Here is a 21,485-nt window from a genome sequence, read left to right on the forward strand (position 1 = left end):
AATGTGTTTCAAACTAGGCTTATGCCCATTCTATAATTTTATGGGAGTAGAGAGTTATTGACTTAGAAGGTACCAAGTTCAGAATGTACACCGCTATTTCCAGAGCATATCCCCAAAACGAATTTGATAATTCTGAATAACTCATCATTGATCTAACCATTTCCATAAGAGTTTTATTCCTTCGTTCTGCCACACCATTCTATTGGGGTGTACCAGGTGCAGACAATTGGGATTGGATCCCGACCTTTGATAAATAACTCCTAAACTCTCCTAAGAGATACTCTCCACCATGATCAGATCGTAGTGTATTAATACTTTTACCATGACATTTCTCCACATCAGCCTTGTACTATTTGAACTTATCAAAGCACTCAGACTTGCGGCACATCAAGTAAATGTACTCATATCTCAAATAGTCATCTATGAAAGGGATAAAATATTTGAAACCACCTCTTGCCTAGATAGTCATAGGTCCACACAAATCAGAATGAACCAATTTTAACACTTCTTTGGCTCTATACCCCTTTGTCATAAAAGGTATTTTGGTCATTTTTCCTTCCAAGCAAGACTCGTAGGTCGGAAAGTTTTCCACTACTAATGAACCCAAAGGTCCATCGGCTATTAACCTTGGAATCCTACTCAAGTTAATATGACCCAACCTTTGATGCCAAAGATATGTTTGGTTTATTTTTGAAGGTTGCTTTCTCTTATTTGAATTAGAAGATGTGTTATTAATTTTCATTTGTTGCATCGTGGGAGTTATTGGATTAAGAGTATACAAATTGTCAACCAACGTACCAGAACAGATAACCACCATATTTTTCTTGACAAGAACTTTGTTATCAAAAGAAACAGAATATCCATCCATAAATAATTTAGAAACTGAAATCAAATTCTTTCTAAAACATGGTACGTAAAGACAATTTCTCAAAATCAAAGTTTTATTCCTATCAAAAGATAAATAAACATCTCCTACTGCAACAGCCGCCACTCTCGTAGTATTTCCCATGTAGACGGTGATCTCCACTTCATGTAGTCATCAGGTTTCCTGGAACCCCTGCAATGAATTGCAGACATGATCAGTGACTCCCGTATCTACACACCAGGTACCAGTAAATAACACCGCTAAACATGTTTCGACAACTAATGAATAAGATATACCTTCATTGTTCTCCTTTCTCATGGCCTCCTGCCTGGCAGCCTGATTCTGGTGTCCGAAGAGTTCCTTGAGATTGAGCATCATGTCATAGGCAGTGGATAAGGCCTGATGCTGATGTTGTAGCACATTTGACATAGAAGCCAAAATGTAACACCGTGTCATCTCATCCGCCTTGACCCATTTCCAGTGTCTCTCTATCTCCACTTTACTAGAATCCTTAATAGCCATACTAGGACATACCTCAAGAAGTATGAACGTGTATTCTTCAGCAGTTAAGACAATGTCCAAGTTTCGTTTCCAATCAATATAATTTGGACTAGTAAGTGTTGGATCGTGAAACGTTGATAGAGGGGGGGTGAATATCGATTCGAAAAACAATGAGTATAAACGCAGCGGAATAAGAAAATTGAACACAGTGGATTTACTTCGTTCGGAGCCTGTAACGACTCCTACTCGAAGGCCCGTACTCCGTGAGTACTTTTGTTGGGCAATTCACTAGCAATTCGAAATATAGATTACAAGTTAAGTACAATATTGCTAATAAGGAAAAATTACCGACAATAAAAAGACTTAGAACAGAAAGGAAAAGCTTGTCGGAGATCGCGGCGCAGCAGGAGCACAAGGAAGCAGATTCTTCATTCTGAGAGTTGTATCCTTGAAGCTTGCTCACCCCCTCCTTTTATAGCCCTTTGGAGGGGTCTCCAGAGCTTATCAGATTCCAAAAATTCGGATCAGATGAGGAGAGTTCGAATCTGGCTGATCCGAGTCGTCTCCAACTACTTGTTTGACACAGTCATCTTCCGAAGGTCATAACTTTTGACTCCGAACTCGGAATCAAGCTCTGTCAGTTGCTACGCGTGAAGAATTTGAAGATCTACATTTGTATCTACAAAATAGAGTTAGAAAAATATGTGTATAGATATTTTATATAGATTTATGAGTTAGGTCCTATCTTTCCGAGACCAGAACCTAGTCAGGGTCTCAATTTAGGGATCCAAAATGGACCTAAACTGGACCGACGCCTACTGTCCCTTAACTGGGATGCGTCCTCACAGTCACTCTCCTCCAGTGACTTACCTTTACTTACCTGCCAGACGTTCGGTCAGCCCTTCGACCCGTCTGGACTTTGTGCCAGCTATCCGGTCAGCCCGTCGACCTAGCTGGACTTCGTGCCAAGCGTCCGGTCAGCCCGTCGACCCGCTTGTACTTCGTGCCAGCTATATGGTCAGCCCGTCGACCTAGCTGGGCTTCTCGCCAAGCGTCCGATCAGCCCGTCGACCCGCTTGGACTTCGTGCCAAACATCCGGTCAGCCCATCGACCTGTCTGGACTTAGCCTGCATACTCGATCAAAGCATTAGATAACGGCAAACCTAACTTAACCTATTTGTCATTCATCAAAACCTGGGTTAAATCGTTGGTGCTAACCACACCAACAATCTCCCCCTTTTTGATGGAATGACAACCTGGTTAAGTTAGTGAAAACATATGCAAGAAAAAACAAGTAACAACATGCATTTATGTGATTTTTAAGTTAGTTTGTATTTTCAGTTTGGTTTAGCTAACTTAACCACCTAACCCTCCCCCTTTGGCATTCATCAAAAGTAAGCATGGATTAAGTAAGCATAAATACATACTTCAGACAAAGTAAGAAATAATGTCAAGTTAATCTGGGGGAGTTTAAAACATAGATTATTTTGCTTTTATTTCTTAAATCTTTGAAAAAAAAACTAAGTCTTGAAAGATAGTTGATTTATAACTTTCTAATTTTGAAAGATAGCTAATTTTTCAAGTATAGTTTTTAAGGTAATTCAAGTTTTCAAACATAAGTTTTTTATAAAAAATCACTTTCTAAAATAATTTTCAAAACTAAGTTGATAGTAATTTTCAAAACTAATTTTGTCAAATCAAATTGTCAAAATTAAGTACGACCAATTTTTCAGAACTTAATTCAGGGTTATTTTCAAAACGAAGTGAAGTTAAATCGAATTCAAACATTAAGAAAAACGATTTTGAACTTTACTTTTAGTTTTCAAAGTTTGTCACAACTAATTTTGGTAAAGTAAGATTACATTTTTGGAATTAAAATCAAAATAATGTTTCAAAATGAAGTAGTAGGAGTTTTTAAAATAATTTTGTAAAATTCTTTTTCCAAAATTAAATTTTCAAAGTTTAACGTACTAATTTCAAAACCATGATTTAAAATATTTGAAAAGCTCAGTTTTCAAAGACTAAGTAGAATCGAATTTTCAAAAACTGAGAAGATATTGTTTTCCAAAACCTAAGTAATTTTGAACTTTAAAGATTTTGATTTTTATTCCTCCCCCTAAACCTGACATCAAGTCAAATATCTAACCAGTTAGTTACTGACTGACTGTCAGAAGACAGTAATTTTCACTAGGTTAGTCAAGTTAAATTTAAATTGAATAACTTAACTTGATTAATGTATATCTTGTATTTAACGCCCAGACTTATATTGATGCACTGAAATAAGCATCTTAAGTCTTAGGCAAGTGACCTATGCATCTCACCCCTTTTCTATGTTTGTCAAACACAAGCAAGGTAAGCTTAGGGTGTTGGTGAGATGCTCAAAAACTAGTCCTATAGGTACATAGTTTCTAAGGAGTTTGAACTAGTCTAAGGCTAAAACTGTTTTAAAAATCTAAAAATAGGGAAGTTTTTGAAAAATAAGAATAGAAATAATTTTAGCCTAAAAAATAACCATTTTTTAAAACAATTTTGTAATTTGAAAATCCTAGTCTATTAAACGCATTCCTAATTTTCTACGTAAATTACTAAATTCACTTTCAAGGAGTGGTTTGGTAAATATGTAGGCTAAATTTGACTTGGACTCAATGTATTTGAGTTCAATATCACCTTTAGTGACATGGTCCCTGATAAAGTGGTGCCTAATTTCAATGTGTTTGGTTCTTGAATGATACACTGGATTTTTTGTTAAATTAATTGAACTAATATTGTCAATTAAGACTTTTACATTTGTGATATTTAAGTTGAAATCTTTTAAGGTGTGCATCATCCATAATAATTGGGCTACACATTCTCCTATGGCTATGTATTCTGACTCAGTTGTAGATAGCGCAACACAGTGTTGCTTTATACTAAACCAGCTAACAAGTGATGGACCTAGTAGTTGACATCCACCACTTGTGCTTTTGCGGTCTAATTTGCACCCAGCATAATCTGAGTCAGAATACCCTATTAATTCAAAGTTGGTGGTCCTAGGATACCAAATTCCTACATTTGTTGTTCCTTTAAGGTATCTAAAAATTCTTTTGACTTGAGTCAAATGGGATTCTTTAGCACAGGTTTGGTATCTAGCACACATACTAACTGCAAATAAAATATCAGGTCGGCTTGCAGTTAAGTAAAGTAGACTACCTATTGCACTCCTATAATACTTTAGATCAACTGGTTTTCCATTTGGGTCATTGTCTAAGATTGTGTTTACTGTCATGGGTGTTTTAATTTCTTTTGTATTTTCCATTCCGAATTTTTTAAGTAATTCTTTAGTGTATTTGTGTTGATAAATGTAATTTCCTTCATTTGTTTGTTTGATTTGTAATCCTGGGAAATAAGTTAATTTTCCTACTAAGCTCATTTCAAATTCTTGTTCCATTAGATTAGTAAATTCTTCTAAAAAATCTGAGTTAGTTAAACCAAATATTTTATCATCTACATATATTTGTGCTATAAATATGTCGTTATTTAATGATTTAACAAACAAGGTTGGATCAATTTGACCTTGGTTGAATCCTTTGGATGTTAAGTAGGAGGTTAACCTTTCATACCATGCCCTGGGTGCTTGTTTAAGTCCATATAATGCTTTCTTTAATTTAAAGACATAGTCAGGGTGTTCTAAACTTTCAAATCCAGGAGGCTGACCTACATAAACTTCTTCTTTTATTAACCCATTGAGAAAGGCAGACTTAACATCCATTTGGTATAGTTTGAATCCCTTATGGGCCGCATAACCTAGTAACATTCTAATGGATTCTAATCTAGCTACTAGGGCATAGGTTTCATCATAGTCAAGTCCTTCAACTTGACTGAACCCTTTGGCAACTAACCTAGCCTTATTCCTAGTAATTTCCCCAGTTTCACTTAATTTATTTCTAAATACTCATTTTGTTTCTATTATTTTCTTATTTTTGGGTAGTGGTACTAAGTCCCAGACTTCGTTACACTCAAATTGAGCTAGTTCTTCTTGCATGGCTATGATCCAGTCTGGGTCAAGTAGGGATTCAGCTACAGTTTTGGGTTCAATATTTGAGATTAAAGAGATTTGACTTAGATTTCTAAATGATGATCTAGTTTGAACCCTTAGGTCTGGATCACCAATTATTTGATCAGTTGGATGGTTTGGGTTCACTCTTATAGTTCTAGGGGGTTGATTTTCTTGAGGTTGTTCTTCTTCTTCATGATTTAAGGGTTGATTGGTTTCTTCTTGATTACCTTGAGTGAACTCAATTGGTAGGAGTTGGGTTTGTCCTAGGATTTCTTTAGATTCTTCAAATTTTACATTTGTTGTTTCTTCAATTTTTAATGTGACTTTATTATATATTCTGTAACCCCTACTATTTAGTGAGTATCCTACAAAAATTCCATTTTCTATTTTAGAAGTAAATTTTCCTAGATGTTCTCTGGTGTTTAGGATAAAGGTTGGACACCCAAATATTTTAAAGTACTTTATGTTGGATTATTTGTTATAAAATATTTCAAAGAAAGTTTTATTATGTCTTTTATTTAATGTTGTTCTATTTTGTACATTGCAGGTTGTACTGACAGCTTCTGCCCAAAAATATTTAGGTAAATTGTATTCATTTAACATAGTTCTGGAGGCTTCCAGTAAGGTTCTATTTTTTCTTTCTACAATTCCATTTTGTTGAGGGGTTTTAGGGCACGAAAATTCGTGATGGTAGCCACTTTTAAGACAGAATTTGTTAAAGTTATGATTTTTAAATTCTCCCCCATTGTCACTCCTAATTCTTTTAATTTTAAGATCTTTTTCATTTTCAATTTGTTTGTAAAAGTTTGTAAAGATTCCAAAAGTTTCATCTTAATGTTTTAAGAATTTTACCCAAGTAAACCTAGAATAATCATCTATTATTACTAAGCAATATAAGTTTTCATTTATTGATTTGACTCCATGGGAGTCAAAAAAGTCTAAATGTAGAAGTTCTAATATTGAGTTGGTTTGTGGCTGATTAGTTGGTTTGTGAGTGGATTTTGTTTGTTTACCTTGTTAACAAGCATTACATATGGTTGAATCCAAGTTAGGTAATTTTGGCAAGCCTCTAACTAGTCCATTTAATTTGCTTATATTTCTAAAGTTGGTGTGAGACATCCTCCTATGCCATAACCAAGTTTCTTCTTTTTGTGTTAAATAACACTTAATTGAAAAAATGGTTAAGTTGATGGCATAGATGTTGTCTTTTCTAAAACCTTTTAGGCTTACAGTAGGATTATCTAGATGTTTGATTAAACATTCTGTAGATAGAAATTTAACCTTATACCTAGTATCACACAATTGACTTATACTCAGAAGATTATATTTAAAATTTTCAACAAGTAAAACATTTGTAATTATAAAGTCTATTTTTAATTCAATATTACCTATACCAATTACCTTGAGTTTGCCATTGTTTCTAAAGGTAACTGTTCCTAAGCTTTTGTAAGTGAGTTGAGTGAACTTGGTGTGATCTCCAGTCATATGTTTGGAGCAACCACTGTCCAAAATCCACTTGGTTTACTACAGTAAGTAGGAATTAAAGGTAGTCTTTTAAGATTATTTTTGAGCAAGCATTATTTAAGTTAATTTTAAGTTTTGAATTTTGATAAATAAAATTTTAAGAAACTTTAAGTTTTAATTTTTAAAATAAGTTTTTAAGTTTTTGAAATTAAGATTATGAAAATAATTTTTAAGTTTAAAATTAAAATTTTGAAATTAATTTTTAAGTTTAAAATTAAAACTTTGAAATTAAGTTTAGAATTAAAATTTTGAAATTAATTTTTAAGTTTAAAATTAAAATTTTGAAATTAATTTTTAAGTTTAAAATTAAAACTTTGAAATTAATTTTTAAGTTTAAAATTAAAATTTTGAAATTAATTTTTAAGTTTAAAATTAAAACTTTGAAATTAGGTTTAGAATTAAAATTTTGACATTAATTTTTAAGTTTAAAATTAAAATTATGAAATTAATTTTTAAGTTTAAAATTAAAACTTTGAAATTAAGTTTAGAATTAAAATTTTGAAATTAATTTTTAAGTTTAAAATAAAAAATTTGAAATTAAGTTTAGAATTAAAATTTTGAAATTAATTTTTAAGTTTAAAATTAAAATTTTGAAATTAATTCGAGATTCAAAATTTAATTCAAAATTTAATTTAAAAATTAATTTAAACCTTATTCATCTCACCCGATCTAAATTATCAATCAGGGAATCCTATAATTTTGTGAGATGAAGTTGATTTGATTATAGAGTTTGGTTTAACTTGTGTTAGATTCAGGTTTAGCTTTGGTCTCAACAAATATGCATTCTTCGGATAAACCTCTGGGCTCTGGTGAGTCATCTGGACATCATTAGAGTAACCATGCCGTTAAAGTTTTCCGAATAGTCCTATCCACGGAGTTTAGTACTAAACCTTGGTCTAACTAGTTAGGATCCATTTAAGGGTAGCTTCGGTCAGTTCCACTTGGCCAAATACACCAGATCGAAGCCATATCTTTCTAGACATGCGATGCCCAAGCTTCCCTAACATACTATCATCCAAAAATTTCACCATTACCATGATTCAAGTTAAACCTGGTCACTTTTTAACTAATCCTAATCACCCTGTCGGGTTAGTTTGTTTGGGTTACCCTGTCGGGTATGTTAGTTTTGGAGGTGCCAGCTATTCTGGAGCCTCCCCCTGAATTATTGGCCTTCAATTTAACCTTTTTGATTTAGGTTTATGTCTATTTCTTTTATAGTTATAATTAACTTGGTGATAATTTATATTTTGTTTAGTTTTAAAATGTTCAGATTTTGAATTTTTTTATTTAAGTTTGTATTTTGATTTTTGATTCTCTTTATCAGATTTTATATAATATATTTTATCTTTAGGTATGTAAAGTTGATTAAGTCCTACTTGCATGGTTAAGCACGCTTTCGGGACTCAAGCTTTACGTGTTGGTTTGAATTGGGTTATTAATGATTTAAAGGTTTTATTTGAGTTTGACTTATATTCGAGTCCGGTTTTATTATAACACGCCTTTTGATTATTCAGGATTAAGTCTAGATTTTTTGATCTTGTAGTGAATTTTTCTAACATCTCTTTTAAATTGTTAATATCATTTTTTAATGATAAATTCTCCTCCTCAAGTGTTAGATCTTGAGTTGGATTTGAATTTTTGATTTGTTCCTTGAGGTCTTGATTTTCCTCAAGGAGTGATTTGTTTTCATTTTCTATTTTAACTAATTTATTATTTAAGCAGGAAATAATTTAAAAAAAAATTTTGTTTAAATCGAAATATACCTCTTCCGGGCCTTCGGAAACGAGTACGGACTCGTGACTCGATTCGGGTTCGGACTCGTCTTCCGATTTGTCTTCCGATTCAGCTTCGCGGGCCATCAGCGCGAGGTGGCTCTGGTGCTTCTGATCTTCTACCTCCGATTCGTCCGAGGAGGAGTCGTCCCACGTTGTTTTGAGAGCCTTCTTTTTGGTCGGCTTCGGTTTGTCGTTCTTTAGTCTCGGGCACTCGTTCTTGTAGTGCCCCTTCTTATTACATCCGAAGTAGGTCACGTTCTTTTGTTTCGTGGGAGAACTGATCTTTTGAAGATCCTTCTTGCTGAAGCTCCTTTTTCTCCTGATGAACATTTTTCTTACCAAGTTCACCAGGTATTCTTCGTCTTCGGAATCTTGGTTGGAATCTTCTTCAGATTCAGGCTTGCTCTTCTTTTCTTTGGAGGAGTCTGCAAATAAAGCAACACCTTTCTCGGCTCTAGCATTAGTTTGTTCATGTAGTTCTAACTCACAAAAAAGCTCGTCTAACTTTAATTTAGATAAATTTTTGAAAATTTTATAGGCATCTACGATCGATGCCTACAAACTATTACGTGGAAAAGCATTTAGTGCGTACCTTATTAAGTCTCTGTTTTCCATCTGGTGGCCTATTGCGTGGAGTCCGTTGACGATGTCCTTGATCCTCGCGTGGAGCTGACTTGGCATTTCTCCTTCCTGTATTTTTATATTAAAAATTCTATTTAAAAGTAAGTCTCTTTTTGTTACCTTTGCGTCGCTCGTTCCTTCGTGCAGCTCGATCAATTTGTCCCAAAGCTCCTTCACGTTCTGATGTGGTCCGACCCGGTTCAGTTCTTCTCGTGTTAGACCGCAGTGTAGCGTGTTAATTGCTTTGTTCTTAGTCAATGCCTTTTTCCTCATGTCCGGAGTCCACTGTTCCGGGTCTAGTGGATTTCCGGAGTTGTCGACTGGAGGTCTGTAGGCTTTTATGATGTTGAACCATTGGTCGTAGTCTGTCTTTAGGTAAACCTCCATTCTTTTCTTCCAGTACGAAAAGTCGTCCCCGTTGAATAGGGGAGGACGTACTGTGCTGAAGCCTTCTAATTGAGACATGTTAATCTGCACACACGAAATTAAGCAAAAAAAAAATATCCCAAGACTTCGTCTTGGATTAGCAGTGCGAGAAGAGTTTAATCAAAATGAACTAAGTTGGTGTTGCACCAATTTAGTCTTAATTGCAACGAAAGAAAATATCCAAAACAAGTAATGATACTAGTTTGGACTTATGCGAAAAAACTGAAATTAAAAAAAAAAAAAAGGAAATTTTCACCCCCTGTCTGATTGGTGGTTGCACCAAATCAGAGCGGTACCCGCTCTGATACCACTTGTTGGATCGTCAAACGTCGATAGGGGGGGAGTGAATATCGATTCGAAAAACAACGAGTATAAACGCAGCGGAATAAGAAAATTGAACACAGTGGATTTACTTTATTCGGAGCCTGTAACGACTCCTACTCGAAGGCCCGTACTCCGTGAGTACTTTCGTTGGGCAATTCACTAGCAATTCGAAATATAGATTACAAGTTAAGTACAATATTGCTAATAAGGAAAAATTACCGACAATAAAAAGACTTAGAACAGAAGGAAAAGCTTGTCGGAGATCGCAACGCAGCAGGAGCACAAGGAAGCAGATTCTTCATTCTGAGAGTTGTATCCTTGAAGCTTGCTCACCCCCTCCTTTTATAGCCCTTTGGAGGGGTCTCCAGAGCTTATCAGATCCCAAAATTTTGGATCAGATGAGGAGAGTTCGAATTTGGCTGATCCGAGTCGTCTCCAACTACTTGTTTGACACAGTCATCTTCCGAAGGTCATAACTTTTGACTCCGAACTCGAAATCAAGCTCTGTCAGTTGCTACGCATGAAGAATTTGAAGCTTTACATTTGTATCTACAAAATAGAGTTAGAAAAATATATGTATAGACATTTTATATAGATTTATGAGTTAGGTCCTATCTTCCCGAGACCAGAACCTAGTCAGGATCTCAATTTAGGGATTCAAAATAGACCTAAACTGGACCGACGCCTACTGTCCCTTAACTGGGATGCGTCCTCACAGTCACTCTCCTCCAATGACTTACCTTTACTTACCTGCCAGACATTCGGTCAGCCTTCGACCCGTCTGGACTTTGTGCCAGCTATCCGGTCAGCCCGTCGACCTAGCTGGACTTCGTGCCAAGCGTCCGGTCAGCCCGTCGACCCGCTTGGACTTCGTGCCAGCTATCTGATCAGCCCGTCGACCTAGCTGGACTTCTCGTCAAGCGTCCAGTCAGCCCGTCGACCCACTTGGACTTCGTGCCAGACATCCGGTCAGCCCGTCGACCTGTCTGGACTTAGCCTGCATACTCGATCAAAGCATTAGATAACGACAAACCTAACTTAACCTATTTGTCATTCATCAAAACCTAGGTTAAATCGTTAGTGCTAACCGCACCAACAGTAAGTTTGTTTTCTTTTAAAATAACAATAAGAAGATCAAAAGCCATTTTGAAATCTTGAGAATCACAAAATAAAATACTTTTTTAAAACTTTAGAATTTAAAATAATATTGATTCCTCAAACAATATAATTTGAATTCACCAATACATCAAAACGCCATAAATTTCATATGCCACGATAGTGTGGACGTATACTAATTTAAACATTTGTAAGAGGAGGTTTTATCCATTAATTTTATTATATTGTCAACCTAACTTTATGACAAATAAAATTAATAGTTGGTTTATCTTCGGTCACACAAATAATAGCAGTGGCTCCGATGGGAAGGATACTATTAGATGCGCCTAAATATATACCATTACTTGATGCTTAGTCCATTAATTAGGATTGTGCCCCTTCAGATGGAGAAGATCACACATACCTAATTAATTTCATATAATCATCCATAGAGGAAGTTTGATCTAGTGATCCGCAAATAAACTCATCCGATATGGAGGAAGACACTTAAAGCCAACGCGCAAGTTTGAATGCATCACATACAAACCAGTAATGGAGACTGTGGAATTTATTTAAATAATCTCTCTCCTACTTAGTTATTTAAATTGAGGAATTTTAATCATGCACGCACATCACAGCACACACATCACAGTACATAAAAATAACATATAAGGCAATAAATATGAAAATAAAATTTTCTACTATTATGGCCTCATGCAACACTGCCCTCCAATATGTCGCGCGCCAATGGATCGCTGTCCTCCAATGTGTCACAGATGGATCAAGTCGTCGCGTCTATCTCGCTTCCTTCTCCACCGCGCCTCTGGCCCTCAAAATAGCACCACACATAGCAAGGATACAAGCCGCAACAAAAATAAAATTTTACATTTATCGATCCTATATTTCACAAAGGAATTTACATATAATCTAGATCGAACAGAATATAAAACAACAACAATAATAATACGGCAACTGGCCGTATTTAATTATTACAATCATGCACACACAACAACCTCGACATGCCCGAGGGTTCAAATCACACACAAGCACACAAAAAGCCATAATAGTTGGATCTAGGATGTCTGCAACCGCAGAGTTAATCTATCTAGCACATCCTACTATTATCTGGCCTAAACTTATGTATGAGCAGTGCATAATTTAACCGAAAACCAATCACACAGAACCAGAAAACATGTTCTGATATCACTTGAAGGGTGTTGGAATTCCGTTCTATTTAAATTTCCCGTATAAAAATTGTACAAGTGCAGAACTATTCCTAGCAACTCACACGTTCAATCAGACATGTGTTTGATCAATTAAGCAAGTTCTTGAATGATCAAAGCACACCTTGATCAAAGTACAAGATCGCTGACCTCTTGTGTTGGTATTCAAAATTGATATCCAAAATCGATACAAAGAGAACAAAACTAGATACGCAGCGGAATTAAAGAACTAGTTGTACCTTTGTTTGAAGCTAAATACCTCTTGACCTTCTGCCGTATTCCTCTCCTCTTCTTGGACGTCGTGTGGGCAACGATCTACCAAGACGACACCACCCTTCTTTTCTTCTCTTCCAAAATGTCGGCCACAAAATGAGTCTCTAGGATGGGGCACCTTCTAATCTTTTCCTTCTCTTCTTCTTCCTCTTCTTTCTCTTCTTCCTCTTCTTCCTCTTTTTTCTTTTCTTCCTCTTCTTCCCTTTCTTCAAACTGCCGGCCACCAAGATGAAGAAGTGGTGCCGACCACCAAGGAGGAGGAGGGGATAAGGGTGTCGGCTCTAAGCAAGGAGGAGGAGGGGGAAAGGGGCGTCGACCCTAAGCTAGGAGAGGGAAAGGACGCTGGCCACAAGGAGGAGGAGAGGGGGTTGTGCCGCCGGCCCTAGGAGGAGGAGATGGGGCGGCAACCACAAGGAGAGAAGGGAGTTATGGAATAATAGAAAGTTAGGTTTTAGGAGCCACATCCTACTCCATTTTATAGACTTGCCGTCGGTTACAAGGAAAAAAAAATTAACAAAATTTTGTTTTAGAAATAATCTAAACAAACTATGTTAAAACAAACTAAGTTAAGTTAAACTAAACCAAGTTAAGTTAAACCAAACCAAGTTAAGTTAAACCAAACCAAGTTAAACCAAACCCGGTTATGGAAGGGTGGATGCGAGACTTTATATATTGAGGCTACAACAGGGACCTAGAGAAAGAATTGGTTTAGGCCTCCCGATGGGCTTGGGTTCCCCGTGTTCGCCCCAAACACCCAACTCAAGTCTATCAATAATAACTCATACCACTAAAGGGTTATTATTGAACTACCGCACCAATCCCATATTATAATATGAGCTCCTTCTTATTATGAGTGCGTTAATCTTCCTGTGTTTAAGATATCGTATGTCCGTTAATTAAATGAGTTACTGACAATTCAGTTAATTAACATCTGAGTCCAAAAGTAGTACCACTCAAGTTTATTATCATGTCGGAGTAAGTCCGCCTGTAGGGTTTACATGATAATCCTTATGAGCTCCTTAAGGGGGCATCATCAACCTAAATAATTATGACACAGTTTCCTTTTATAATCAACAACACACCATATAAGGAGTATTATTTCCTAACTCATCAGGCATATTGATTTAACGGATAAATCTTACCCATTGATAAGTCAAAGAAATAAATACTAAGTATACGTGCTTGTTATTATATAGGGATTAAGAGGACGCACATCTATAATAACAGAGATTTTGTTATTTTATGTAGTCAGTATAAATCGAACAACCTCAAATGGTCCTGCTCAATACACACATAGTATACTAGTGTAATTTTATAGTCAAGACAGACTAATACCAAATTACACTACAACCATTCCGATGGTTTATCCCAATCCATCTTGGTTGTGAGCTACTATTTATAATTTATAAGGAACCGATAACATGATCTTCTATGTGACATCACACACTATGTTATCTACAATATAAATTAAATGGACAACTGCATTGACATATATAGAAATATAAAATGCAGACATTTGATCAAAGTGATTCTCATTTCAAAATATTTCAAAATAGATGCTCATACAAAAGCTAGCTTATAGTATACATCCCAACAGAAAGGGGGTTGAATAACCCTGCACAATTAAAAAGAAACAAACCCTTCTCAGACTTAAAAGAACACTTGCATAAAATAAAATAAAGAAATAAACTAAAAGATGAGGCTCACAGATTTTACTTGGTTACAACCGGGGAGTTTGTTAATCCAAGGAAATGAATTGCACTAAGTATCTCCTTCAGGTGAAGAAGCCTCTTACAACAGTGAAAGCACAAAAAGATAAAGCTAAACTAACAAAGTGAAGCGCACAAGTGTTGGAACTCAAATTGCTTGTTATTGTTTAGCTTCTGGACCAAGGCTATATTTATAGCTTTGGTCGATGTGCCTGGAAGGGTTCCAGATGCCTGGAGTGAGATATAATTCTATCCCCAATGCGTCGGTCAACGTCCATGTCGAACATGATAAAAATCAGGTTCCAGGCGCCCGGAATTGAAAAGTCAACCATGTTGACTTTTTCAGTCCCGACCCTCTGTTCCAGTACTGCTCGCTTCGGTCCGGGTCTTTCGGTCCGGCTCCGCTCACTTGGGTGATTTCGGCCATCCGGAATAGGGCTCACCCGAACCTAGCTTTCAGCCTTCTCCTTAAGCAAGCTTCAGCTCTGGCTTCTCGTACCTCGGAATCATCGCATGCTTCCTTCTTGTCCGTTAGTGTACTCTTCCGCAGCTTCGCCCCTCGGATGCACCGAGCCCGTCGGCTTTCTCCCGTGCCAACCTTCTCGCTAGCTACATCTTTTGCTCCTCGAGCAATTTTCCGCTCCAACTTCTCGTCTCTCGAAAACATCGCACACTCCCTTCTGCTTTGTCAGTGTACTCTTCCACAACACCTCGTCCTTCAGACGCACTGAGTCCATCGACTCTCTCCTGTGCCGTCCTTCACGCCAGTTGCGTCTTTTGCTTGACTTCCCGTGCTCCTAAGTTCCTGCACACTTAGATACAGGGTTAAATACAACATGACCTAACTTAACTTGTTTGATCACATTAAAATAACCTTAGTGTACCAACAGAATCGACACCTATTGTTCTCTTAACTAGGAACGCATCTTCACCTACTCCTCTCAAGAGAGTTTACCTTTTGCCAACATATTCGGTTTGGACTTTTGCTTAGCATCTGAGACTTTAGAACTTTCTGCTGGACATCTGATCCCCGACCTGTCCATTCTTCCGCCTGATGTTCGCGACCTCCAAGACTTCCACCTAGAATCTGTGACCCTAGGATTTTTCCCAGCATTCTTGACTTGCTAAGACATTTGCCTAGTCCTCCGGATCAAGACTTCGTTGCCTAATCATAGCTAGGATTTTGACTTTGCCTAAGATCACTTAGGACTTTCCTGCACACTTAGTTTAACTTGTTAGAACAACAATAATACTTACTTAGAACTTTTTTCCATTATCAAAACTTAGGTTCGATCATCTGGTACTTCTTGCACCAACACATATAAACATCTAACTTTAACCTTTTGTCATTTATCAAAACCTGAATTTGATTGTTAGTGTTGTTTATACCAAAATACCGGAGATGGTATGCTCTCCTCAATGAGGAAGGGAACGCCCTGTCCTCTTGAGGTGTTGGTGATGATAAGATGGCCAAAGGAACCCTGCCGACCAATCTTGAATGGAGTCGGTGTGAAGAGAGAAGAACTCCATTACTTGATGGAGGAGATGAAGGTGTGCCATTCTTTTGTTCTCTCCATTTATTCCTTTGTGAGATGGTTGTGGGATTCTTCCCAAGGATGAACTAATTCTCCCAATATGAACCAACCTCCAAGTGTGAACCAATCTCCTTTTCCTCTTCTGTTGCAAAAAGTGATAATGTTCTCCTCAAGCGATATAGTATTGTTGACCTCTTGGTTAGATACAACAGGAGAATGTGAGGTAATACATGGGGCTTCTACACCTGTTAGGAATCGACTCAGATTAATCTGTGTTAACATTGTATGAATCATCTATGCCCATTTGTGAGAGTCAATCTCCATTTCTTCTTGAACCAACACTCCTTAATTCATGATTTATCTTCAATGTCCTATGAGATCTAGTTCAAATTCTTAGAGATAATGTTATAAATGAAGAAAAAATTACAGAATAGAGATGATATAGTTGACGAGATTTTAAGGATAAAAAGTTTAGGAAGGGAAAGTTCACTTCTAGGTATCATAAATGGTGAGATGACTGAACGAGATTTTAGATGTCGCCTTTGCTAGAGGATTGCACCTTCAAATTTTTTGGCGGCCGAAATAGGAGCTTAGTGCGACAATAAATGTGACGGTTGAATGTAAGGTGTTTTTTTTTTTTTTTTTGGAAAGGGTGTAAATTTTGGCTCGCCAATATAAGTGAAGGTTCGATGGCTTAGACAAAGAAATTGTAGTTTGGTGTAGACAGTAAAGAGTTTACAATTTACATAGGAGTATTATGGGAAAAAGATACTTGATTTAGTAAATATGAAAATATGGCGCGGAATTTAGGTATTGAAAGTCAAGTTTGTGGTTTAGTAAAATATTTGATTATCTTTGAATAATTTTGATTAGAGTTGAAGTTGTTTTGACGAGCGTTGTAGTAATTTTGATCCATATTAATATTTTTAAATAGTGTTGCAGTAGTTGTTACATGTAATTTAATGAATGTTGGTGCAATTTTAATAATACTTTGCTACTATTATAATACGGGACTTAGTATGATTAAGAAAAATAAAAATATTTTTGAATGAAAAATTAACACACTATTTTATGAAATATGTGTCCCATTTACTAACTAATTTTGATAAAATCTAAAATAGAATTATATTAATTTTTTTTTGAAAATAATTTTAAAATTTATTGATAATTTCTACAAACGTATCAATCTCTCTAAAATCAAATATGATATTAAATTATTTTTTTTATAAGAAAAAGTCTATTACAGTAGCTTGCATGAGTCTGATGCACTCTTACCTAATTTATGGATAGTCTTTTGGGATAAGATTAATGCTATGTTTATTCCAAAGCATGGATGAAAAAAGGAATGTAATCTATGGTAGAAAATTATGCTCGTAGGAAGAGAAGAGAAAAGGTGAAAAAATCTCTTCTTTTATATGCTTGTTTATCTTGATAGAAGAAGGTAGATACATGCAATGTAATTTTTTAAATAAAAAAGGGAATATACGTCATTTTTTAAGTATATGGTGTAATTTTGTAAGTTAAAAAAAAAATACATGCGTCATTTTTTAGTATATGGTTTAATTTTTGTAAATAAAAAAGGTACATGCGTCATTTTTTTTTCATCCGTTATTTTTCGTCCGATTTTGGTGTGATCAATTTTGGCTCCAAAACTATTCGTTGATGGATCGCGTTTCTTTTTCATCTAAAAATTTTAATGAAGTAAACAACGAAAAATTTTCCATTGCGAAAATATATCCTTAGTTTTGATTTACGCTCTCCCAAGTAATCTGACTATTAAGTGTGGTATTTGTTCTTATCAATTTAATATCTAATATAAAGAGCATATCTTTACTCAATTTATGGACGATTTTTGACAAAAATTAATATTAATTTAATATATAATATAAAAAATTAAATTAATTTTTTATAAAAAAGAATTCATTATTTCTAAAAATGTATAAAATTATAACAATATTACAGTTTATCCACTAACTCATACAATGTGTGCACCATCTTAATAATAATAATAATAATAATAATAATAATAATAATTATTGTGAATTTTTTTTCATATAATATAAGTAAAGGAATGCGCTCTCTTTCGATCTGTCTCACGCAAGCAGCGGCAGTAGTAAAGATGTTCCTCGCCCTCTAATCCACTGCCCGATCTCTCGGCCACCCCACGATTTGCGTCTCCAATCAGGTGCGCCCCTATCGACCACCTCCCATCCCTGCAGTCCTGCACAAAGCCTCTTCTTTATTCCACTAGCCGATTGTTTTCGCCTGTTCTGCCGTAACCCCCCTTTAATCGATCATCGGAACCCTCAATCGGAGGGTTTGTCATGCGTATCAGAGGCTTTACAGGCTTTTACTATTATATTTTTCTTGGTTTGGTTTTGTTTAGGAAATTTGATGTTTCGGCACAATTTTAAGTAGATGAATGAAGTTTGGCATGATTGGGGCGATTTTGATTTATCCCTCCTATATTTTTCTTTTCTTCCCTTCTGATGACTTTTTTCCTTGTGATGCAGGAAAACAATAATCTACTTTTTTTTCCAAGATCACCGAGGTCTGAGACCTATCACTATTTTTTTTTCCATTTATTCATCTTGTGGTTTTCTTTGCTTGACTGTTTTTATACTTGCATATGATTTTTTTTTTCTAGAATTTATTGATTTAATTGGAATGGCCGCTATGGTTGCTAGTGGTAATAGCCCTGTGGACTCATCTATTGCTATACAAAAGACAGGGAGCAGGAACAAGAGAAAATTCCAGGCAGAACCACCCATGGCTGACTCGAGCGTGCTTGGGGATGCATTGCAAAATAATTTATGCAATTACGATGTGTTCCCTGTAGAGAAATCTGCAGAGCTTTCCGACCTTGACCATCATGTCGGCATCTGTGACATGTGTAGGACTCACATGTTTGGGCCCAAGGAGGGGCTGGATGTGAATGCCTTCCAAGATGTTGATTGGAGCTGCCTCACTGAGTCCCAGCTTGAGGAGATCTTGTTGAATAACTTGGATACAGTCTTTAGGGCTGCAATCAAGATGATTACTTTTCATGGTCACACAAAGGAAGTTGCAACTAATGCTGTATTGAGGTCAGGGCTTTGCTATGGGTACAAAGATACTGTTTCTAATGTTGTGGATAATGCATTGGCACTTTTAAAGAGTAACCAAGAATTGGATTCCTCCCCTAGAGAGAATATGGCAGAAGACCTAAGACATTTGGAGAAGAGTGTGTTAGCTGATATGGTTAGTGTGCTGAGGGAAGTACGGCCATTTTTCAGTACAGGTGATGCAATGTGGCTCTTGCTGATGTCTGATGCAAATATTTCTCATGCTTGTGCCATGGACAGCAATTCATCAAATGCTATCACAAGTAATGAGTACTCTGGTGCTTCTACCATAGCTCAGTTGGAAGCAGATTCAATCTCTAACAATAATGCTACTTCCACAGCTTCTGAACTAAATGTTCAAAGATCTCAGAAGTTGCATGATATAATACCTCCTTCAAAGAGCATCCAGAAATTAGAAATTCCAAAGGTGGCAGCAATATCTACTGTTCCATCTACTGTTCCAACAGGAAAGTTATCTGACTCAAATGAGGATGGTACAATTTCAAAACCTAAACCCCTAAAGGAAAGCTTAATTTCACTATCCACTCATGTTAAAGAATCATCCTCAGTTCCTCAATCTTCTCAAGAAGAAAAGTCAATTAGCAGTAGAAAGACTCATCTAAGTAGTTTGAAAAGAGAATATGTTCTACGACAGAAGTCAATTCATTCTGAGAAAAGCTTCCGACCATTGGGATCTAAAGCAGTTTCCAGAGCATGCAAGCAAAGTGGCTTAGGGAGCTTAATCTTTGATAGGAAATCAAAAACAATTTCTGATTCTTCAAGAATAAGTTTAAAGAGCTCCTCACTGAAAATAGCAAAAATACCAGAAACAGAAAAATCATTGACAGATGATAAACATAATCTTTCCTTTTCTCAAGGAAACCCTTCTAATCTAACATGCACTGAAAAACACAACTGTCAACCAACTGGACTTACCTTGTCACTTCCTTCTACAAATAACACTTGCCTTAGTATTGCGCCAGAGTCTAATGCTGAGGCTGCAAATTGCAGTGATCATAGTTTAATCCATTCAAGTATGACATGCAATGACTTGGTTCCAGATGACAAAAAGGATGAAATGTTGCTTATATTGGTTCCGCTGATGCATGAACTCCAGGCACAGTTGCAAGACTGGACTGATTGGGCCCAGCAGAAGGTGATGCAGGCTGCTCGAAGGCTGAGCAAGGATAAAGCTGAACTTCAATCCCTGCGACAGGAAAGAGAAGAAGTGGCTAGGCTTAAAGGAGAGAGGTATGCTCTAGAAGACAATACCAAGAAGAAGCTTGCTGAGATGGAACTTGCAATATCCAAAGCCAGCACCCAGGTTGAAAGGGCTAATGCTGCTGCCCACAGACTCAAATATGAAAACTCTCAACTATTATTGGAAATGGAAGAGGCAAAGTTGCATGCTGCACAATCAGCAGTCAATTGTCAAGAATCTTCAAGAAGGGAAATGAAAACACTGAAAATGTTTCAGTCATGGCAGAAACAAAAAGCATTGTTTCAAGAGGAGCTCGCGACCGAAAAACATCAGCTGTTTCAACTGCAACAGAAACTGGAACAGGTTGAGGAGCTCCACAATCAATCAGAGGTAACTTCTTTTCACAAATCCCTAGTATCTCATGAAACACTCCATGTGGCCAAGTGCATAAATTGCACTAAAACAAATTCCTTGAACAGTATCTAGTTTCTACTAGAGATTTACAATGCAAACAAATCTTGTTTGAAAAGTTTAGGTTGTGTTTAGGCTATTATTTTAGTATACTTCTTGAGTGATGGCGCCGTGCAACTGACTAAAGAGGGAGGGGTGAATAACTGAAACCCTAAAAAACAAATTCTTGCAAGACAAAGATAAACAAATGTTAATTGTGTGGGGTGCCTATGTGTGAGTTCAGATGCTGTATCAAGTATTTCACACTGTAGAAATAATAAGAATATGAAACACAATGTTAACATGACTATTTTATGTAATTTAGAGCCTTCACTCCTACTCCATGACTCATTGAGTTTGTCTGATGAGTTAGTCTTGTAAGTTCACTAAATTTAACTTTTTAACAAGAGGTGATGGAGCAAGCCTTTTACAATCTCAACCTTTAGGATGATTACAATGATACTCTCCTCTTAAATAAAAATGAAATGCAAAGTTCAAGTGAAGATGATTAACAAGGACTTGGACTTGTTTATTGAAGCCTTCAACCAGCATTGAAAGACCTGGGACAGCTTTAACATTTGAGCACTTGGTCATTGAAGAATATAGAATATTTTTGTGCACCATTTGCAAGCTAAAAAGCTTTCAAGGTTTATATAGATGTTGCTCTAACAAACATATGTCGTCTCTAAGTGATTGGAATAAGCTTCAATTAACTGCATGATGACAAGTGACTGTTGAGTAACCAACAACTATATTGACAATTAGGTTAAAATTCAGTCTAGTCTAAATGAGTACTCAAGTCTTTTGTTGATTCAAATCGAT

At 36.2% G+C, this 21,485-nt stretch overlaps 1 protein-coding gene across 2 annotated transcripts in view; it reads left to right on the forward strand.

Annotated features, from left to right (window-relative positions):
* Nucleotides 1–17,985: 17,985 nt before the first annotated feature.
* Nucleotides 17,986–21,485, forward strand: part of LOC122025813 (putative E3 ubiquitin-protein ligase RF298) — a 38,779-nt gene continuing 35,279 nt past the window's right edge. The window contains exons 1-3 of one of the 2 annotated variants that reach the window (XM_042584690.1): nucleotides 17,986–18,093; nucleotides 18,422–18,459; nucleotides 18,556–20,603. In XM_042584690.1, coding sequence (XP_042440624.1) covers nucleotides 18,576–20,603 — 2,028 coding nt within the window. In that variant the 5' untranslated portion in view covers nucleotides 17,986–18,093; nucleotides 18,422–18,459; nucleotides 18,556–18,575. The remainder of the gene's footprint in view (nucleotides 18,094–18,421; nucleotides 18,460–18,555; nucleotides 20,604–21,485) is intronic. The other variant, XM_042584691.1, reaches the window with a different exon arrangement.

Source organism: Zingiber officinale, chromosome 1A, assembly GCF_018446385.1.
Source record: "Zingiber officinale cultivar Zhangliang chromosome 1A, Zo_v1.1, whole genome shotgun sequence".
NCBI lineage: Eukaryota > Viridiplantae > Streptophyta > Magnoliopsida > Zingiberales > Zingiberaceae > Zingiber > Zingiber officinale.